The sequence below is a fragment of the Thunnus thynnus genome, chromosome 18 (genome assembly GCF_963924715.1).
Source record: "Thunnus thynnus chromosome 18, fThuThy2.1, whole genome shotgun sequence".
Taxonomy (NCBI): Eukaryota; Metazoa; Chordata; class Actinopteri; order Scombriformes; family Scombridae; genus Thunnus; species Thunnus thynnus.
In genome coordinates this window covers 4,553,484-4,572,008 of record NC_089534.1, presented here as the reverse complement: position 1 = coordinate 4,572,008, position 18,525 = coordinate 4,553,484, and the positions used below count along the sequence as shown (strand labels likewise).

Sequence of the window (18,525 nt, the reverse complement as noted above, 5' to 3'; positions counted from 1 at the left end):
TGATTTGTATATTAAGTGTCTTTGACCTTGTGTCAACTGTCCCCACCCCTCTGTGAAATAGTTAACACTTGACTTTGACCATAAATAAATGTTAATTTGAAGCCCACAGACAGTAGATGTGTTAATGATTGTTGATTGACTGCAGACTGGTGAAGTTATAACATTATTTATTTTTGTTCTGTCTCTGTCTGAAGCCGCCGTGGAAGCAGTAACACAGGAGTTATTCAGGTAGGTAAACCTCTGCTGATCCACACTCATTAAATACATCATTGTATTGCGCTATTATTATTTTTGCATCATGGCCACCTTGTATTCATTAAAGTAAATAATACCGGGAGATGTTTTCTTGCAGTCATGAATTACATATAAATGATATTACTCATCTTGTATGTATTGTGTTGGAGTGTCACCACTGGGATTTGTAGCAGTGATGTAAACTGAATTTGATTTGTAATCCATTACTCTACATGTTACTGGGCTTTGCCGCAGTTGACTCTTGTCACAGACTCTTTTTGTGGCTTTTATGAACTGGGCAGCTGATGATAGTCCAGTTTCAAAGTTCATGTTTTTTGCAGATGATGTAGTTCTGTTGGACAAGGACCTCTAGTGCACATTTGGGTGGTTTTCAGCTGAGCGTGAAACCGCTGGAATGACAGTTTGACATTAATAGATGGATTTCCGTAACAGATTTTCGAGATGAAGAGGGAGCTTAAAGAGTGAAGAGAGAGTTTAAAGCCAAAGTGAATAAACAGATATTGTAATTCTGATAAAAACCATGACATTATTACATTAGCATCATGCTAATATGTTACTCAGTTGAGTATTACACAAACAGTTAACAATTTGACCAATAATTTATTACATTTTGATGATTTACTACATTTTGCGGCAAGAACGGAGAAAGCAGTAAATGCTGAATATCACTGCTACCTGTGTGTGTGTGTGTGTGTGTGTGTGTGTGTGTGTGTGTGTGTGTGTGTGTGAAGGGCGGTGTTTCTGCTTCACTTAATCTCATTTAGTAAAACTGACAAATATTGGTGTGTGCAGCAGATTATGGTTGAACCCGGTATGATCCAGGTCAGCGCTTTACTGTAAACAACATGTCCTGTTGGCGCTGTGTGAGGAGCCATGAGCAGAGGAGCAGAAAACTCCCAATGATTCACCCAGAATTTAAATCTGACGGGTTGCTGGCGAGGGCTGAACAGCCGGGGCCAGACACGGACAGAGACGCTTTGAAGTAGAAATGATTGTAAATACTTTGAAATACTGTAAGCATGTATCAAGCAATTTTAGTTTTTCCATCACAGTTGTGGATTAATCTGACTAATCTGCAGGGATAAACATACAAATTAATTTCTAATTGTGGTGTGCTGTGGTGAAAAAAAAGAAGCATGTGGCGTGATATTAAAACGCATCGTATCTGTCGGCTCAGTGGGAATCAGAGCTGCGTTTTCTGCTGCATCACAGCTCTGAATTTGAACTTTAACTCCAGGGATTGGGACAAGTCCTGATCCAAATCCTCCCAGAGTGCTGCTGGTGTTTCTGGTTGCAGCCTGAGCTGACAGAGCTGAGGCACCTCGATAACTTCGCAGCCAAGTCGACAGAAGGGGAGAAAACAAGTCGCTCCTTCCCAAAAGTGGTGCAGTCCCACCTCGTTTAAACCACTTAGAAAACAGGTCACAACTATGTAGTTTCAGTTTTAGGCTGAGTAATTATCCAAAACAGCTGAACAGTTTTTTAACAAACAAACAGGAGGAAATGGTGCGTTTGACAGGGACTATTTTCAGCGGCGGATGAATCCACATTCGGTGCTCTAGTGAGTATTTCTGGCAGCAGGATGGTGTGTGTGTGGGATTGAGTCAACATAAACTACAGTGTGTGTTCATGGTAATGAAGGAACATGTCTCTTTGATGAGTTTTTTATAGTTTTTGGACAACAATGGAGGTCTACAGAGGAGTCAGATATATCACACTTTATACACAATAAGACAATAAGTTGACAATAAGAGGAACATAGAATATCAGCAGACTTAGCCTTTAAAGCAGTGTTAAGTTTCTAATATGCTAATGCAACTGTCACAGTTGTGTGTCATTGTTAGTTTGGACCTGCGTCAAATACAGATTTTTGTTGTTTAGCAGATTGTAGTTTGTTTGCAACAAGCAGAGCCAGTCAGATTTACTCGCAGAGGATAAATAAATTGTGAAATTTGACATGCAACTTTTTGACCATACCTTTGACCAACTGCAAACTGCTTTGACACCTTTAATAAACAACTCAACCACATCATGAAAGTCCACTGGTTTACCTGCATGTCTCAGCTGCTAGTTTTAGCTTTCAATAGCTCAGGAATGTTTAGCGCACTGTAAGCACTGAGTTGTTTGCTTTGGCCTGAATCAGTTCTTAGAAAAAGATAAAAGCGAACCAAAATCTCGCTCTCTAGCTTAAACTTGCAGCCTTGTAGTCGGTCAGATCCAGGTCAGATCACATTCCCATCACAAACAAACAAACCGCTACAGAATTAATTTGTGACAGGACCAAGACCACGTCCTCTAAAGGGTCTCTGTGCAGTTGTTTTGGTCTGAGCACAATCACTGATCTGCCCAAACGAATCGTACTCAGGAGGAACACCAACCTATTCAACCAGACTACAACAACAAAGGGTTGAAAATCCTTTTCTTCACTTAAATGTTCTGTTGACATTGAACTCGTCTCTACAGTTCTTCCTCTTGTGAGTCAGGATGTTGACATCGGTAAGTGATACAGATCTCTGCACTGAAATTACGAAAATGATACTTGCGTCAAGAAACATCTTGAAAGAAACATAATAATTTAGTTGCTTTGGAAACAAGTGAAAGTATCTCAACACGGAGAAAAAGTAGTTTTGGGAAAAGGTTTGATTTCAGGTGTGTTTGACATTGTATGAGAGGAGCGAAGGCAGCACACACACTTAAACACACACAAACACACACTGACCTGAGATCAATAAGGCAACACTATCAGTCTCTGCTCCCACACTGATTGATGAGCCACCTCACCTTGAACAAACCTCCTCTTCATCCTCCTCCCCTGTCACCTCCTCCTCTTTTTATTCCCCAACCTCATCCCTGCTTCTTCTACCACACCCCCCTCTTACCCTCCTCCTCCTCCTCCTCTTCCAATCTTCCACCATCTTTTCCCCCCTATTCCTCCTCTTCTCCCTTCTCCTCCTCTTCCACTTTCCCTCTCCCTCTTCTTCCACGTTCTCCTCTTCTTCATCCACCCCTTCGTTCTCCTCTTCTGGCTGCCTGCGCTCGTGATGTTAGATGTCTTCGTGATTGGCCTGCGGTGAAGGAGTATATAGATCGGGTGGATTAGGTGATGCTGGGTGGAGGGTGGGCGGAGCGCTGCGGTGTGAGGTCAGAGGTCGCGGGCGTGGAGTCCCCGGAGCCAGGCGGTGTGCGTTGGCCGGCAGGTCTGTGCGTCTTCAGAGCAGAGCGGCCTGAAAGCTGAGGGAGAGTGACTCAGAGTCTGCAGCCACGAAAACACCTCTAGACAGAAATACTTCAACCTGCTGCTGCATGAGACGTATTTATCTTCTCTAAATTAAGGCCAAAGACATTTGGAAGTAATGTTCATCCTCTATCCTCAGCATTTTCAGATTATTTTATTTCAAGTTTGCCACAACACTAGAACAAGACTAAGGGAGATATTTACTTAGCCTGTCTCAGACTACCGTCAGGGGCACAAGATTCTCACTAAATCAGTATCCGGCCAACAAATCCTCCAAATTAAATAACAAAATATGTTGTTGGCGGGATGACATCATTTGTCTGTGAAGTTAAATGATGTAGCAACACTGTGGTTAAGGTTTGGTTTTGGGCACAAAAGGGACTCGTGGTTAGGTTTAAAGAAATATGGTGGTTTGGGTTAAAATGACTACTCTCTGAAAGGATAAGGCTGGCGATCCTCTATATTTTTCTTTTTGTACAAATCTCCTGTGCAGAGTCAAACCAACAATGAACTGCTCTACTAACAAGTGTGTGTATCCAAAGCCTGATATATCTTATTCATCTGTGCCGTAGACCTTCGTTGTTGTCCAAAAACTTGTTGAGTAAAGTTCAGAAATTTACAATGTAGAAAGTCAAAGTCAAGAGGTTGTGTTATGTAGCACAACAAGCTAGCGAAGCTCTGTAAACCGTGTTCCTGCACATGCTCAGTGGCCTTACACAGAACTACTCTCTAGAGACTGAAAACGTGATCGCTGTTATTCGTCTTTGGAGCCGTTTCTAAACAAGCTAACGTTCCCAAACTCTTCATAATGAAGGAACATGTCACTCAGTGCAGCGATGTGGCTCATTGACATGTTTTTAATAGTTTTTGGATAACGATGGAGGTCTACGGCACAGAGGAATAAGATATATCAGGCTTTGGATACACACACAATACTTGTAAGTTAGCAAACAGCAATCTCTCGTGTTAAAATGTGATGTTTTGTTGACCCATCCATCCAGCCCAACCTCCTCCCTACGCAGACGTTGTCACTCTATTATAACATCACCTGATTTCCTCCTTTGCTCCTGTTTTAATTACTACAGCCACTAACATATGTCCTGTCGGGGCACTTGCTGAAATGTTCAGGTGGATACGGGTCCATCTGTTGCATTACTGTAAAGTTAAGTTCTGCTCTGTGTGTCTCCTCCTCAGCTGTCCCACCCCGGGCTGTGATGGCAGCGGTCACGTCAGCGGGAAGTACGCCAGACACCGCAGGTATGAACCGCTCAACATATTTGTACGTTAGCGATAAAAATAACATGCAGGGTCTCTTTTAGATAGTTCTCTAAGTGGGAACTTTGGACAGAAGTGGAGACGTAGCTGCGTCACCTGATACTGAAGACATTAATTTTCTTCTAAAACTGTTTTGTTTCGTTTTGTTGCTGATTTAAAATCCTTTTCTTGTGTCTTTCAGTCAAAGAATTATGTGATTCTTTGTGAAATTAGAGGAGCGTTTGCTGAAGTCTTTAGACGTCTTACGATGTACGCTGTGCAAAGACCTCTGATATATTGTTTTGTGGAGTTTGCATCACCTGCTCATCCCCGCTGACATTTACAGCAGCAGCGAGTCAGAGTCTCTGTAGGTCACTCATGTTGGCACAGAAAAAACGGACCCATGTGAGGCGAAGAAAGCAGCTTCGGGAGGTTTTTTTGTATTTTTCCTCACAGAAAGAAATTCTGAGACATGAGAAAACTTTGGTGTTATACTCACAAGTTTCAAGTGTGTTTTGTTAAATATTGAACAGTCCGCTACCTTTCAGCCACGATTGTGAGATTTCTGGTTTCAGAGCGTCTCGTTTCTCTACAACTTTTAGTTCTGAAAGACGATAGAAATAAAGGTTTCTAAAAGGACACTTGAGAATATTTTCTTTTCAAAAATTCCATTAAAATCTACGCAAATTAATTCAATTTCAAAGTTGCATCTCGCTGCATTTCATCAGCTTGTTAAGTTTCCAGGTGCAGTTTCTCTGGCATTTCAAATAATTCTGATTCATTCGGTGAGAGATTTAATAGAGACAATAAATTCAATAGAGAGCTCCGAAATTTCTCACTGACATTTGATCCTCTGAAGCCTGGATTTATCTTTCTTATAGGGGAGTCTGATGTTGACAGGGGCAGCTGACGGGTTGTATCTATGACCAAAGACACGCAGGTCACGTCTTGTTTTATGTCGTATCTTTTCTGTGATTTTGGAAGTTTTAACAACTTGCCAAAGAGTTTAGATACTACAATGACACGCGGACTTATTCTGATATTTTTTCACACGATAAATTTAATCTTTTTAGACACAAAGATGATAAATATATGATTTACAATGCAGGGGATTTATTATTTCTTTTACTGAAGCAGCAAATATGAAATATAACTAAACATTTAGATGAACAAATGCCTGAAGGCTTCAAACATCTCACTCCAGCAGCTCAGGAACCGAATTGTACCACCAATAAATAAGTCCACGTTACGGTTTCAGACCTCCTCCATCAGCAGGTCGCAGCCTCCAGCTCGGTAAATCCAACGCTCTGTCACAGGGCCATGGATAGAAAACCAATCAGGCCGAGCGTGGAGCTGTGAAGTCCCCGAGTTGACACCGACCGACGGCTGTCTGTCTGTCCGTCCTTCCTGCTGCCACAGCAGCACGCCGCAGTCCAAACCCCCCCGGGCTTGAAGGACTGATGGTTTCTGCCTCAGATCTCGGTCGCTTTCCGAAACGGTGAATTACCAACAAACGCAGTGGGGGCCGCCGCCGCTCCACAGGTCATTTCAGCTTGTGTCCAGTGTTAAAATCTTTCTGGACTGCAGGAAGAGTGTAATTAATGTATTTCAGCTGAATTTATTTTATTTTTCTTACACCAAAACCCGCCAATAAGATCTGATGGTTTCATCTGCTTCTGAATCTTTTTTTTTTTTTTTACCAGAGTACACCGATGTAGAGCTACAAAAAAACATTCAACACAAATCAAAAACTCTCTCTCTAAAACTCTAAATTTTACAAAACAGTTGAACTATGTATCAAAGCAAGTGCTACACGGAGGTAGAAGTGGACCACCGAGGTTTTCACTCAGAGAAAATATCATTTGAAGCCTGAATATGAGGCCGTGGAGGAGGAAATCAAAGCATTTTTCATTATTTAGGTAAAACAGAAAAAAAAAAAAAATCTGATTTAGACACCCATTATGAAATCAAAGCACTGGTTGAGAAGTTTCGAGGTTATTTTGGAGTGTCTCTATGGTATTCTTTTCAGTGTAGAGGCTGGTGTGTGTGTGTGTGTGTGTGTGTGTGTGTGTGTGTGTGGGAGGCTGGCATGTACTGTAGAGGTTGCACAGCTCAGGACAGCGGTGGTTTGACGCCCGAGGTAACAGAGAGATAATGAGAAGGGCAGGATGGCAAATCGCTGGCAGAGCAGACCGATGGTGCTGCGAAGGGCACAGAAACGCTCTGGAGGAACATACAGAGAGTCAAACTCAAATATTCACCATAAAAATATGAATAATAAATAAGTCACACCATCATAGAGATACTCTAACGGTAATTTAACACATAATGTTTATGGGAAGACGAGGAATCTTTCACTTCATTTCTCTATTATCATGATTATTCCAGTAGTTCAGGCATATTTTTTTTATTATATATTATCTTGTTGTAGTGACCTTTGACCCCCCAGTGTTGGTTCCTGTTACTGAAGATTTTTATTTTACTTGTGAATGTGTTTGAGATTGTTTTGGAAGAGTCTGCAGTCTGTCAGTGAACCGTTTCACATCAACTCAAACCCAAAAAAAAAGAAAGATCTGAAAAGCTTCAAATCCCCAAAGCCAACACGAAAACAGACCTTCAAAATCTCCGATCTCCAAATGCAAAACCAAAAAAAAAAAAATAAAAAATCCCAAAACCAAACAGAAAAAACACTTGAGATCCCAAAATCCGAAAGCTAAAATTCACTCGCACCAAACCCATAAACCAAAGCAAAAATCTAAAACCTAAACAATAAAACCCCATCTTGAAAAATCCAAATACCCCTGAAACCTAAAACCTAGAAACCTTGTCTCCTAGAAATCACGTTTATATGCGTCATAATTCAAATCACTGCAGACTTTTTACTGTATTAAACAAAAGCCGCAAGCTTTCCTCAACCTTTACTCCAGTGCTTGTATGTTAATTGACAACATTTTTTGATATATTGTCAAAAAAAACCCAACAATTTAGCCAACGTTACATCGCCTGCAAAACGTGTCTTCTGTTGCACTTTAGTCGTATATACATTTCTGTGCAACCTAGTCGCCAGAAGAAAACGTTGACATTGAACGTTTCTGCAAACCACAGAAACGTTGAATATCTACGTTTCAACACGTGAATTACGTATCTTATCAACATTTCTACAAACGTAGCATATCAACATTTCTACCCGTTGAATAATGATGTTTTATGGTGTGACAACGCTGTGGTTAAGGTTTGGTTAGGTTTAAGGCACAAAGACCACTTGGTTAGGGTTAGGGGAAAAATCATGGTTTGGGTTAAAATGAAAATAAAAAATAAAATAAAAACAGCCGATGTCTCACTAAAAAAAGACGGTTTTCTAACCGTAACCCCGAAAAATGGCTGCAAATGTCCTGATGTCTCGCTAAAAACACCCGCTTTTGTCTGTTGAAACCGGAAGTGGACATTGGCTTCGGTTTCGAGGTGGTCTAGAACCGTGTTCTCTGCTTATTTCCAACTTGCTGCCAAGAAACTTACTAACCACCTGCCTGCCCCTCCTCCTCCTCCTGTATAACAAAGATCAACTCATATAGATCACATGTGAACTACGTCACTTTGGAAATGTTGAGATGATACGTTTAGTAGAAACGCTGAGATGATATGTTTTGTAGAAATGTTGAGATGATATGTTTTGTAGAAATGTTGAGATGATATGTTTTGTAGAAATGTTGAGATGATACGTTTTGTAGAAATGTTGAGATGATACGTTTTGTAGAAATGTTGAGATGATATGTTTAGTAGAAATGTTGAGATGATATGTTTTGTAGAAATGTTGAGATGATACGTTTTGTAGAAATGTTGAGATGATACGTTTTGTAGAAATGTTGAGATGATACGTATTTCACATGTTGAAACGTAGATATTCAACCATTATTCTATGCTTTGCAGAAACGTACAATGCAAACGTTTTATTCTGGCGACCAGGCTGTTCTATGAGACTGGGTTGAAACTAGCCAACAAGGATATAAGAGAGTCACTGTCTGCCTTGCAGGTTTTATGGCTTCTTATTGATAATTATGTCTCATTATAAATTTAAAAAAAAAAAAAAAAGATTATTTAACTTCCTATAATCTAGTTTTTCACGACATTGTTCATGTCATCGTGCTTTAAATGCACAGTTGGTTACCAAAGATGTAACACCACAAGACACATTTAGTAGCTTCTCTTGAGCTTTCACATGATCTTCATCAGCCACCCAATTATCATGAAACTGTAGGTTTCTTTTTGTCTGAGCACTTTGAAGACTTCTCACCTGCCTTTGAACCTTTGGAAACAGCAGTTGAGAAAACAATCTCACCACAGGACTTCGGTTTTTTTTCCATTTTTTTTTTTCATCATCTCTGATAAAAAGTCGCGCTGACAAATTAGTGAGGTGAGAAATGTGACGGAGACAGTTAAGACAGAGGTAGAGAGACACATAGAGAGAGCCAGACTGAGAGAGAGAGAGAGAGAGAGAGAGAGAGAGAGAGCTGGCTGTCTGATGGTTCCTCTCTGGGGAACCGGCGGCTGAATCATTTAATCATCAGCTGATCACAGGAGTGTACAGTACACAAACGTCTGATTTTTTAAAAAGACAGAGAGCAGAGAGAGAGAGAGAGAGAGACAGAGAGAGAGAGAGAGAGAGAGAGAACACAGCATCTGCGAAATCATTCAGCTTCTTGTTTTCTTGCTTGTTCGTACCACCAGATGCTAATAACACTTTAGAAGTTGGGAAAAATTACTCAGATTCTACAAAACATTCATCAACCATGTGTGAACAGCTTTAGTGAGAACTTTGCTTGACTTTTTTTTTTTTGCATCTTTCACAGAGTCAGATAAGAAGATCAGTTTCATCTCTTGTGTTGTGCAGTACGTGTAGCTTAACACAAAGGGATGTATTTTGCAACGACCAGCGCAAGCAGCTCTCCGACTGTTTGGTATTTTCATGACCTTGAAACTCGCTTTGTGTGTCTCTGTGGTGTTTTGGTGACCGGCTCACGGTGCACAGGTGGGAGGAGAGGCGCAGACAGGTGGGAGACTCATTCAAATGAAGACAGGTGTTGTATTTTAGTTGAAATTTGGTCCCAGATGTTGCGTCTATTTGTGGCACAACATCAATCCGTGATGATCTGGTGATTTTAGCAACAGCATCAAACTAAATACATGCTGCAGATTTGCTGCAACAACATATTAATGCTTAAAATAATTTATTTCAATTGAACATTCTCCAACCAAAATCTGCACAGAAAATAACATTGAATGTGATTAAAGCAGGAAAGTCTTGATCTTGATCTATAAATGAATGTGAGTGATTCTTACAGTATCTGTCGTCCACATCTGCTTTATACTGTATGAAAAGCTTCTTCTTCAGCTTCTACACATGACCGTTCACTGTGTTTACCTCCAGTAAATCGTCTGATGACATCAGGCTGATACAGTATAACCACACACACCTCTACACACATCAGACCGGTCGGTTATAACTCCATATTCTGCTTTTTTATGAAGTCGCGTCGCTCATCAGCCTCTTTTCCTACTTTCTTTTTAGCAAAAGCAGTGTCTCATGTTTTATCCTTAAAACACATTGCAGTGTAAACGCTGTTGTGTAACATTAATTACTAAATGTGACCATGTACAAGGTCAGATACATTATAATTATTGCTGAAATAGCATCGGTCTGATATAATCATATAAACGGCTTCACTGAATCAATTTTTTTATTCTTTGTTTCTATCGTTATTATAGTAACTAACTGATAAAAACAACTACTCCGTCTGTCTTTGGCTGCAGATTTTTTGGTGACGTGTGTTCATGTCGTGACGCTCTGAACCATCCAGTTATTTCCTGAAGAAAAGCTTTCGTCATCACGTTTAACTGTGATTGGCTCAGCTGTCTCAGAGCTATGAGAGCAGTGATGTGATTGGCTGAGAGAGTATTTAATAATCACCACACCAGCTGATCTACATTCATCTTCACTCTGCCCTTTGGCACATTACGCTGCTGCTTGTTGTTGCACTTCAGCTATTAAAATAGGGCCCATAATCCTTCAAGTCCATCTGAAATTAAATTTCAAAATTTATTTAATAATTTAAACTTCTGACCTCTGCATGAATCATAGATTTTTTTCTCATTACTCTTTGTATAATCTAGAGGAAATATATATATTGTATTTGATAATTTTATTTTTAAATGCAACAATGTTTAAAATTCAGTGATGAAGATATACACAACATAATGATCTGATGTATTACATGTACCTAAATTGATACAGATGTTTGAATTTTAGGTGTTATTTGACATTTTAAAGGGGACATTTCCTGCACACTGTTAACAAATAATGATGTTTTATGATGTGACAGCGCTGTGGTTGAGGTCTGGTTAGGTTTAAGGAAAGATCATGGTTTGGGTTAAAATGATCCCTTTGATAAGGTTAGAGAAACATGTGGTGTGGTTTAAAGTTCATACTTCCTTAAGATTGGGCGACCTTTATCGTCATGGCTACAATAATAACCACGGGGATAAGGTTAGAGGACGATTGTAGATCATGTATCATATCATTGTTTTTAAAAAACGGTCATGACTTGTGGTTGGAAAGCGGGTTTGTTGAACCACCCATCCATCCCGACCTCCTCCGTATGCAGGATTTGTCACAATGATGGCATCTGTCACTTAAACTTAAATATAGGTTGTCTTGTGCTACTGGCATTTATGACCTATTGTGTCATTTTTCTTAGGAGGACAATCTCGTTAATTGCACAATTTGAATTATATGAGGAAAAAAGGGACTCCGCCAGGTCTTTTCATGGGATTCATTGACATTTAAAGGATGGGTTCACAATTTTTCAAGTGTGTCAGGTGTCCATATGAACGGTGAAAGAGGTTTTCCTCGCTGTAATCATTCCTCCTGTTCATACTGGCTATTAAAAGATCCTTCAAATGTGCTTTCAATGTAAGTGATGGAGGCTAAAATCCACAGTGTGTCCACACAGTCATTTAAAAGTTGATGTGAAGCTTATATTCAGCTTCAGCAGTCTGAGTTAGTCATATCAAGTGGATATCTGACACATTTACAGTCTTTTTAGCATCAAATTCCCTCTTTGTGTTTCCTCGGACAGTATTTCCCTGTTGAGCTGCAGGTGGAAGTATAGTAACAAAAAGAGGGACTTAGGCACTAAAAAGACTGTAACGTTGAAAGATATCTACTTGATTTGACTCATTTGGATGCTGAAGCTTCATATTAGCTTCGGATAAACTTTTAATACATTTTTGCACAGAAGGAGGACTTATGAAGGGATCTTCTAATGGCTGATAAGAACAGGAGGAATGAATATGGCAAGAAAAAACGATGCTCATTTCGGCTATTGACTATTGTTTTGAGAAATTGTGAACAGGTCCTTTAAATCAGCTTTCTCCTTTAACCTAAACATGACGATTTGTAATCTTATTGGTTAAACCCGACCTTCTGCTTTGAGGTTTCAGGGGCCAATCACAACATTTCTGTACATCCCCGTGATGGGATTCATAACTTCTTGAGGCAGTGACACAGTTAGTAGTGTCTGTGGTACTGAATGAGTTGGGGGTTGGGGGGGGGCAGTAAGGTTCAAAGTCTCTCAACCCCCCCCCCGTTTCTTTCTTCCTCCCCCACCTTTCTTTGTCTCTCTCTCTTTCACTTTACCTCTCTCTCTCTCTCTCTCTCTCTCTCTCTCTCTGGAGGATGTCACCATGGCGACAGCACCGTGCGGATGCTGCAGTATGAAGACCAGGAGGGATGCAGCCTGTCTCCCATGGCAACCGCTAGTATAGGATGTGAACATTGTGTCGCCCACATTACCCCCTCCCCCCCCCCTCCTCACCCTTGCCTCACTGCCACCACCCAGTCTCTTATACATTCCCCGTCTAAACTCCCTCCAACCCCCCCCCCCCCCCCCCATCCTGCCACTGTTGGCACTAAAGCGTTGCCACGGTGATGTCGTTGTGTGGCGTTGCCGGGGGCAATGATCCCACCTAACCACACATACCTAGATGTAATTATCACACTGCAGCTGATATTCCTGTCGCCTGTATCACTCTCTTCTTTGACACACAGTATTCACAGTTTCTTTTTAATGCGATAATATTAAAGTAACTTTTTAATCTAAATCATTTTTTGGCAAATTAAATCCAGCAGTAATTCAGCTGATATTCATTAATAAAAAACAGATACTTTTATAGAGATAGGAAAACAAAACTTCAGATTTATGTCTCGCTTTAGTGGTCGACTTTGCACTGCAGCTGCAGAACAAACCTGTTTCTGACAGCAGCTGACAGGTGTTAAACAGGCGTCAAACAAAGTTCTGGTCTAAATAAATACTCAAGGTATATTAAACTGCAGGTAACCGTAGCAACAGTACTGATGCTTCTGGCTCTGACAGCTGTTAAGTGACTGGTGAAACTGACCTAATCATTGGTTAAACTAACAACAGACACACTTTGAAACACAAAAGATGATTTAAACACCGTCTCTCTTTGTTCGTTTGGTATATGAACATGGTATAAGAGACAATAATGGACTCCTACGCAAAAAAAACACTAATTTGTATTCGGATTTTGAAATCTGGTGCATTTAAAGACACATTTTTTTTCATCTTATCCATAATTTTGATGCACTTTTTAAGGTCTGTCAATATGAGAACTATAAGCTGATTATGTTTCAGATGTTTAATGACAGTGATGATTGATATATCACCGCAGATGATGGTTTACATGGTTACATGTGGCGAATATGAGGCTTCTGCACATGTACTCAGTTCCACAATATCCACAACATTTATGAAACAAGACGATGAGTTTGCACAACTTTATCAATCTGATGAAAAGATGCATATTTCTGTCTTTGTGCCGACACATATTTAAAGAAGAACGCCACTGATTTTACACATCAAAGTGTATTTTCAGGTGTTGGGGAAATCTACTGCGTATATGAAACAAGTTGAATGTGAAAATCTGTTAAATTGACTCAAGTGATGTCACTTGAGTCAGCGTCGGTTCGGGCTGAAGACTCTGTAGCTGCTCCTCATCTCTGCTGGAGGCTAGCAGCTCCACGCTACATTAGCCGCAACTAGCATAAGACATCCGAATCTGTACAGTTGAGTGAATCATGTTGAGTTGCATCATGGGTAATGTAGGCGCAATTTTATAGGAATGAAATGCTAAATCGATGGACTACTTTTTAAAATCATGAGTTTTCTGGCCCCAGGTGTCCAAATTAAGATAGGTGGATATGGTGTCGCTACATAGCCTTGCTGCTAATTTGTCCCCAGTGGCCAACTGTGGTACTGCAACAAAAAATCTGTTTGTTTTGTCTGCAATAAGACATTAATGGACTCAGAGGAGGAAAAGCTACAATGTGAAGTGGATCTTGTATATCAGCACACCTAGTGAGTGTATTATTGCTCACATCATGAATACTTGTGTTTCATCTGATCCTCATTAGGATCATTTCAGGTCAAGGTCTTACACAAAGACAACCAATAAATGATGATCAATCATAATTTCAACCAGTAATCAATCACAGTGCATCACATCAGACTGCAGCAGATCAGCTCAGTGAGAGGAGGAAATATGATGAGAGACCAGTCATTCAAACCCCTCCTCTCCCTCTCTCTCTCTCTTCCTCAACATAATTACCATGCATAGTCTCTCGCCCTTGTCTGCAGCATTCCCTCGTTTCTGATATGTTTTAATTACCACCGGAATTTTAATTGACGGGAGACAGCAAGGTGTCTGAGGTCACACGCGCACGCACACACACACACACACATATATATATATATATACAGGCAAGCTGGCAGCCTGACAGCCAATAAGGTAAAAGATAGAGGGATCATTTAAGGGGAAGTGTGTGTGTGTGTGTGTGTGTGTTATCTGGGAGGAATACACACTGCAGTGTTATATGCTGAATGAAAAGGACTTACTAGCAGTTTCTTTTCTCTCTCCGTCTCCGTTCAAATTTGAATTTAAAAATAGCTTCACTGGCGTTTCCTACAAGTGTTGCCAAACCGTGAACATATTCATGTAATTATATTTTAATTAGATTATAGGGAATTTTTTTTTACCAAGAAACAGAAAGATCAGTGTTTATACGTATGAGTACAATGAGTGAATAAGTGTAAAAATAATCCATTTGTGTTCTCATATACATTTTTTTGAATAATATAATAACAATATAAATGCATAGGAACATTATGTACTGGGTGTTTTTAGCGTGTGTATGGTTTAGCGTTGGTGGATCCATGATGACTCCATTTAATTGCAGATTCGCTGAATATGTTTTATCTTTTTTGCATTGTGGTTCAGTTCAGCCTGTCCATCAAAAATAGATTAAACAGTCTCGTCAAAGTGTCCAATAAAATTACTGGAATATTCCAGGTTCAGCTCTCTGACGTCTATAATAAGCTTAGGAAGGCTGTTCTGGCTCGCCATCTTCCATCTGGTCATGGTTTTAGGGTACCAGTTGTAAGAACCAAAAGGTGTAAATCATCCTTTGTTTTTCTAAACTGGATTCTAACAATGTTTTCGACGTCGGGTGTTATATAATCCTGCTTTGCGAGGAGATTCTTCCCCCCGGAAGGAAGGTGTAAATTGTTTCTGTTATCTGATTTGGGTTTTTCCTGTATTGTGTGTTTGACTATTTGATTAAAAGGTTTTTTTTTTTTTCTCGCAGGTTCAGACAAACACACAGTAGTTTTCAATCAGAAAAAAGCAACGTCACCTCCTCTAGTTTGCCCTGCAAACACGAAATACACTCTTTCATATGGAAATGGACTAATTGATTTCCTAAAATCCACATTAAAGCCGTGAATAATTGTGCTTGCTGTTTTGGAGCAATTAAAGCAGAATTTTCCCAACAGTTAATGACTATTATGGGATTTGCGTAATTGAGGCCCTGGTTGAATAAGCGCTGTTTTTTTTTAGAGGCGGATTCTCCTCCTCGATGAGAGCGAGTGGAAATCCACTGCAGTGTCTGAACAGCGGTGGTAGTCACAGCACTTTGACCTTTAACCTTTTACACACAGAGCCATTTCTTCTCATGATGCTCATCGTGGTGTTTTTTTAATAACGTTTCTGTGCAGAAAGACATTTTGCTGTGAGCTAGAAAACATCTCTCAACACTGCAGACTGACGTTACATTCACTTGTTTTTGTGACAACTCAACATGAAACACAAGACCTCCATGTTGTTTTTTTTGCTGTTAGAAAGCTCATAAGCTCATATTTCTATGTTTTTTGGTCATATATCTTATTTTGAATCATTATTTTGATCTTCACAGTAATCTGCTTTTTTTCTAACTTCTTAATTGTGAACACAAAACAATTACCAATCACAAATAATTCACAAAATAACTGAAAACTGTGTTGTTTACATTATAAAATGGTACTTTTTGGCCTTTTTATACATAACGCTGTTGCTTTCACTTGCAATAAGACAACACAAAACATGACATCACACATGGCGTAAATATCTTTAATGCATTTTGTAGAAGCAGAGTTGGTGTTTCTGGCACAACTTTACCTCCAAGATGCACAGAGAAGAGAAGAAAGTCTAAAAAGGTCAAAACTGCAGCAACATTTGTAGAATATAAAACAACAACAAGCTGAAACAATAAAGTTGTTCTATACACTACAAGTGTTGCTTTAGTTTTGACCTCTAATGCAACCGTTTTGACAGCATCGTCATGGTAACGCTCAGGGTATTCTCTCTATCTAATATTTAACATCAAACGATTAACATTAAAAAGCCTCTCGATGCTACAACTGAACTAGAAGTACCTGCTGACAACAGTAAAAACAGTAATATACATTAATCCCTTGTATACAACCTGCCAAAATAGTGCAACATTAGCAACATTAGCTCAGTGCATAATGTATATAAAGAGAAGAACAGATCGATAATTACATCAGAGTCTAATGATCGTACAGAGCAGTTTGGTTGACGTGTTCCTTAAATTATTACGTCGTGATCATGAGAAAAATGAAACATAAAACTGGGCTTCCACACCGAGCAGAGGTTGAACTCAATGTTCATCCATATACGCTGTGATCTTTTGTCAATATCAACTACTTGCTAGTTGGGGAAGGCCAGCCAAGTTCAGCTGATTACGGCTGAGCGTTGGCACGCTCAGATGTGTTCTGGCTCGGTAGGATCAAATGTGAGCAATTTGGCTCGGTTTTCAGGGTGTGAACTGGATTTGGGATGAGAGTCAGCTCCAGTTAGGGGCGGAAAGGGCCAGAAGTTAAGGCCAGCGTCTGCACATGAATCGTGACACAAGCACGTCAAAGCAATTTTTAGTGTTTTGGAAAATATTTATAAAGTTTAAGATAAAATTGCATGAATGATCAAACGAGGAAGATGGCCGCTGATCTTTATATATCTCTTATGTCTCTCCTCAGTGTCTACGGCTGCCCGCTGGCCAAGAAGAGGAAGGCTCTGGAAAAACAGCCGCTGGAGCCGGCTGCCAAGAGGAGGCCCTTCCTCACCTCCTGCCCGGGTGAGGAGGAGGAGGAGGAGGAGGAGGAGGAGGGCGTTGGCTCTTACACCAACTATGATAACGAAGCCATGGAGGTAGGGGAGGAGGGGAAGGAGCAGGGGGAAGTAATAGAGGAGGAGGAGGAAGAAGAAGAGGAAGGGGAGAGAGGAGATGAGGAAGAAGACGGAGACGTCGAGGACGAGTTCTCGGAAGACAACGAGGAGCAAGGGGAAGAGGAGGAGGAGGAGGAGGAAGAGGAAGAAGAGGAGGAGGAGGTAGAGGTGGAGAGGGCCGACGCGACGATGGGAGGAGAGCGGGCCGAGATGGAAGCCGGGATGGACGAGGAGGAGGAGGAAGTGGAAGACGGGGATGGTGATGATGAGGAGGAGCAGGAGGATGAGGTAGAGGAAGACGAGCAAGAGGAGGATGAAGAGGAAGAGGAGGAGCAGAATCGTCAGCAGGGTGAGTTCGCTGTTTCTGCATTTTCTCAGTGTTTTCCATCATTCCATTATTTTATTTAGCAGATATTAAAATGTTACTCCAGTGATTCAGTCACTTATACTGTAATTACGGCATCATTTTCTTGATTAATCGATGAATCAATTGATCAATTGAAAACGTCAGAAAACATCAACAGTCTAATTTCGGTCAGACAAAACTTTACTTCAGTGTTAAAACAAGGAAAATGTTTGAGATTCATGCTTGAAAAACTGGCTGATTATCAAAATGGTTGCCAATTATTTTTCTTTCGAAGGGCTAATTGATTAATTGATGAACCGTTGCAGCCAATTCACACAGCGGCCACAAGAGGTCACTCTTTAAAGAGGTCAAATTAAGCCCCTTTCCCCTAGTTTAATAGTTTAATTTTCGTGGTTTATTTACAAAACAAGCCCATGGATGCAGCCCATCTATCTCACTCATCAGCCTGAAACGGGCTCTCTTCTGATTGGCTGTTTTTCTGAGTGACGCACGTCCAGACCAACCGCAGGTAACGGATCGTAGAACACAGAGAGCAGAGGAGAGAAACTAGTACGACTATAAATGGCAGCAAAACACAGTAGAGACTCACACACTCACATAAATGAGGTAAATAAGCTAAATAAACATATTTTGTTTCTGTCAGGAGGGGCGGGGGAAACGCTGAGTGTACAGTTGTGACATCACAACTTTAAGGAAGTCCAAACGACTCGTTTAAAGTCACAGTTTCTGGATAGTTTCTGAATATGGGCTTTGTGCATTTCTCTGTGGACTGAGAGTT

At 40.4% G+C, this 18,525-nt stretch overlaps 1 protein-coding gene across 1 annotated transcript in view; it reads left to right on the top strand.

Moving 5' to 3' along the window:
* Positions 1–18,525, top strand: part of myt1la (myelin transcription factor 1-like, a) — a 77,172-nt gene that overhangs the window by 17,399 nt on the left and 41,248 nt on the right. The window contains exons 4-6 of the mRNA XM_067572337.1: positions 195–228; positions 4,685–4,747; positions 17,191–17,729. Of these exons, the coding sequence (XP_067428438.1) occupies positions 195–228; positions 4,685–4,747; positions 17,191–17,729 (636 nt within the window). The remainder of the gene's footprint in view (positions 1–194; positions 229–4,684; positions 4,748–17,190; positions 17,730–18,525) is intronic.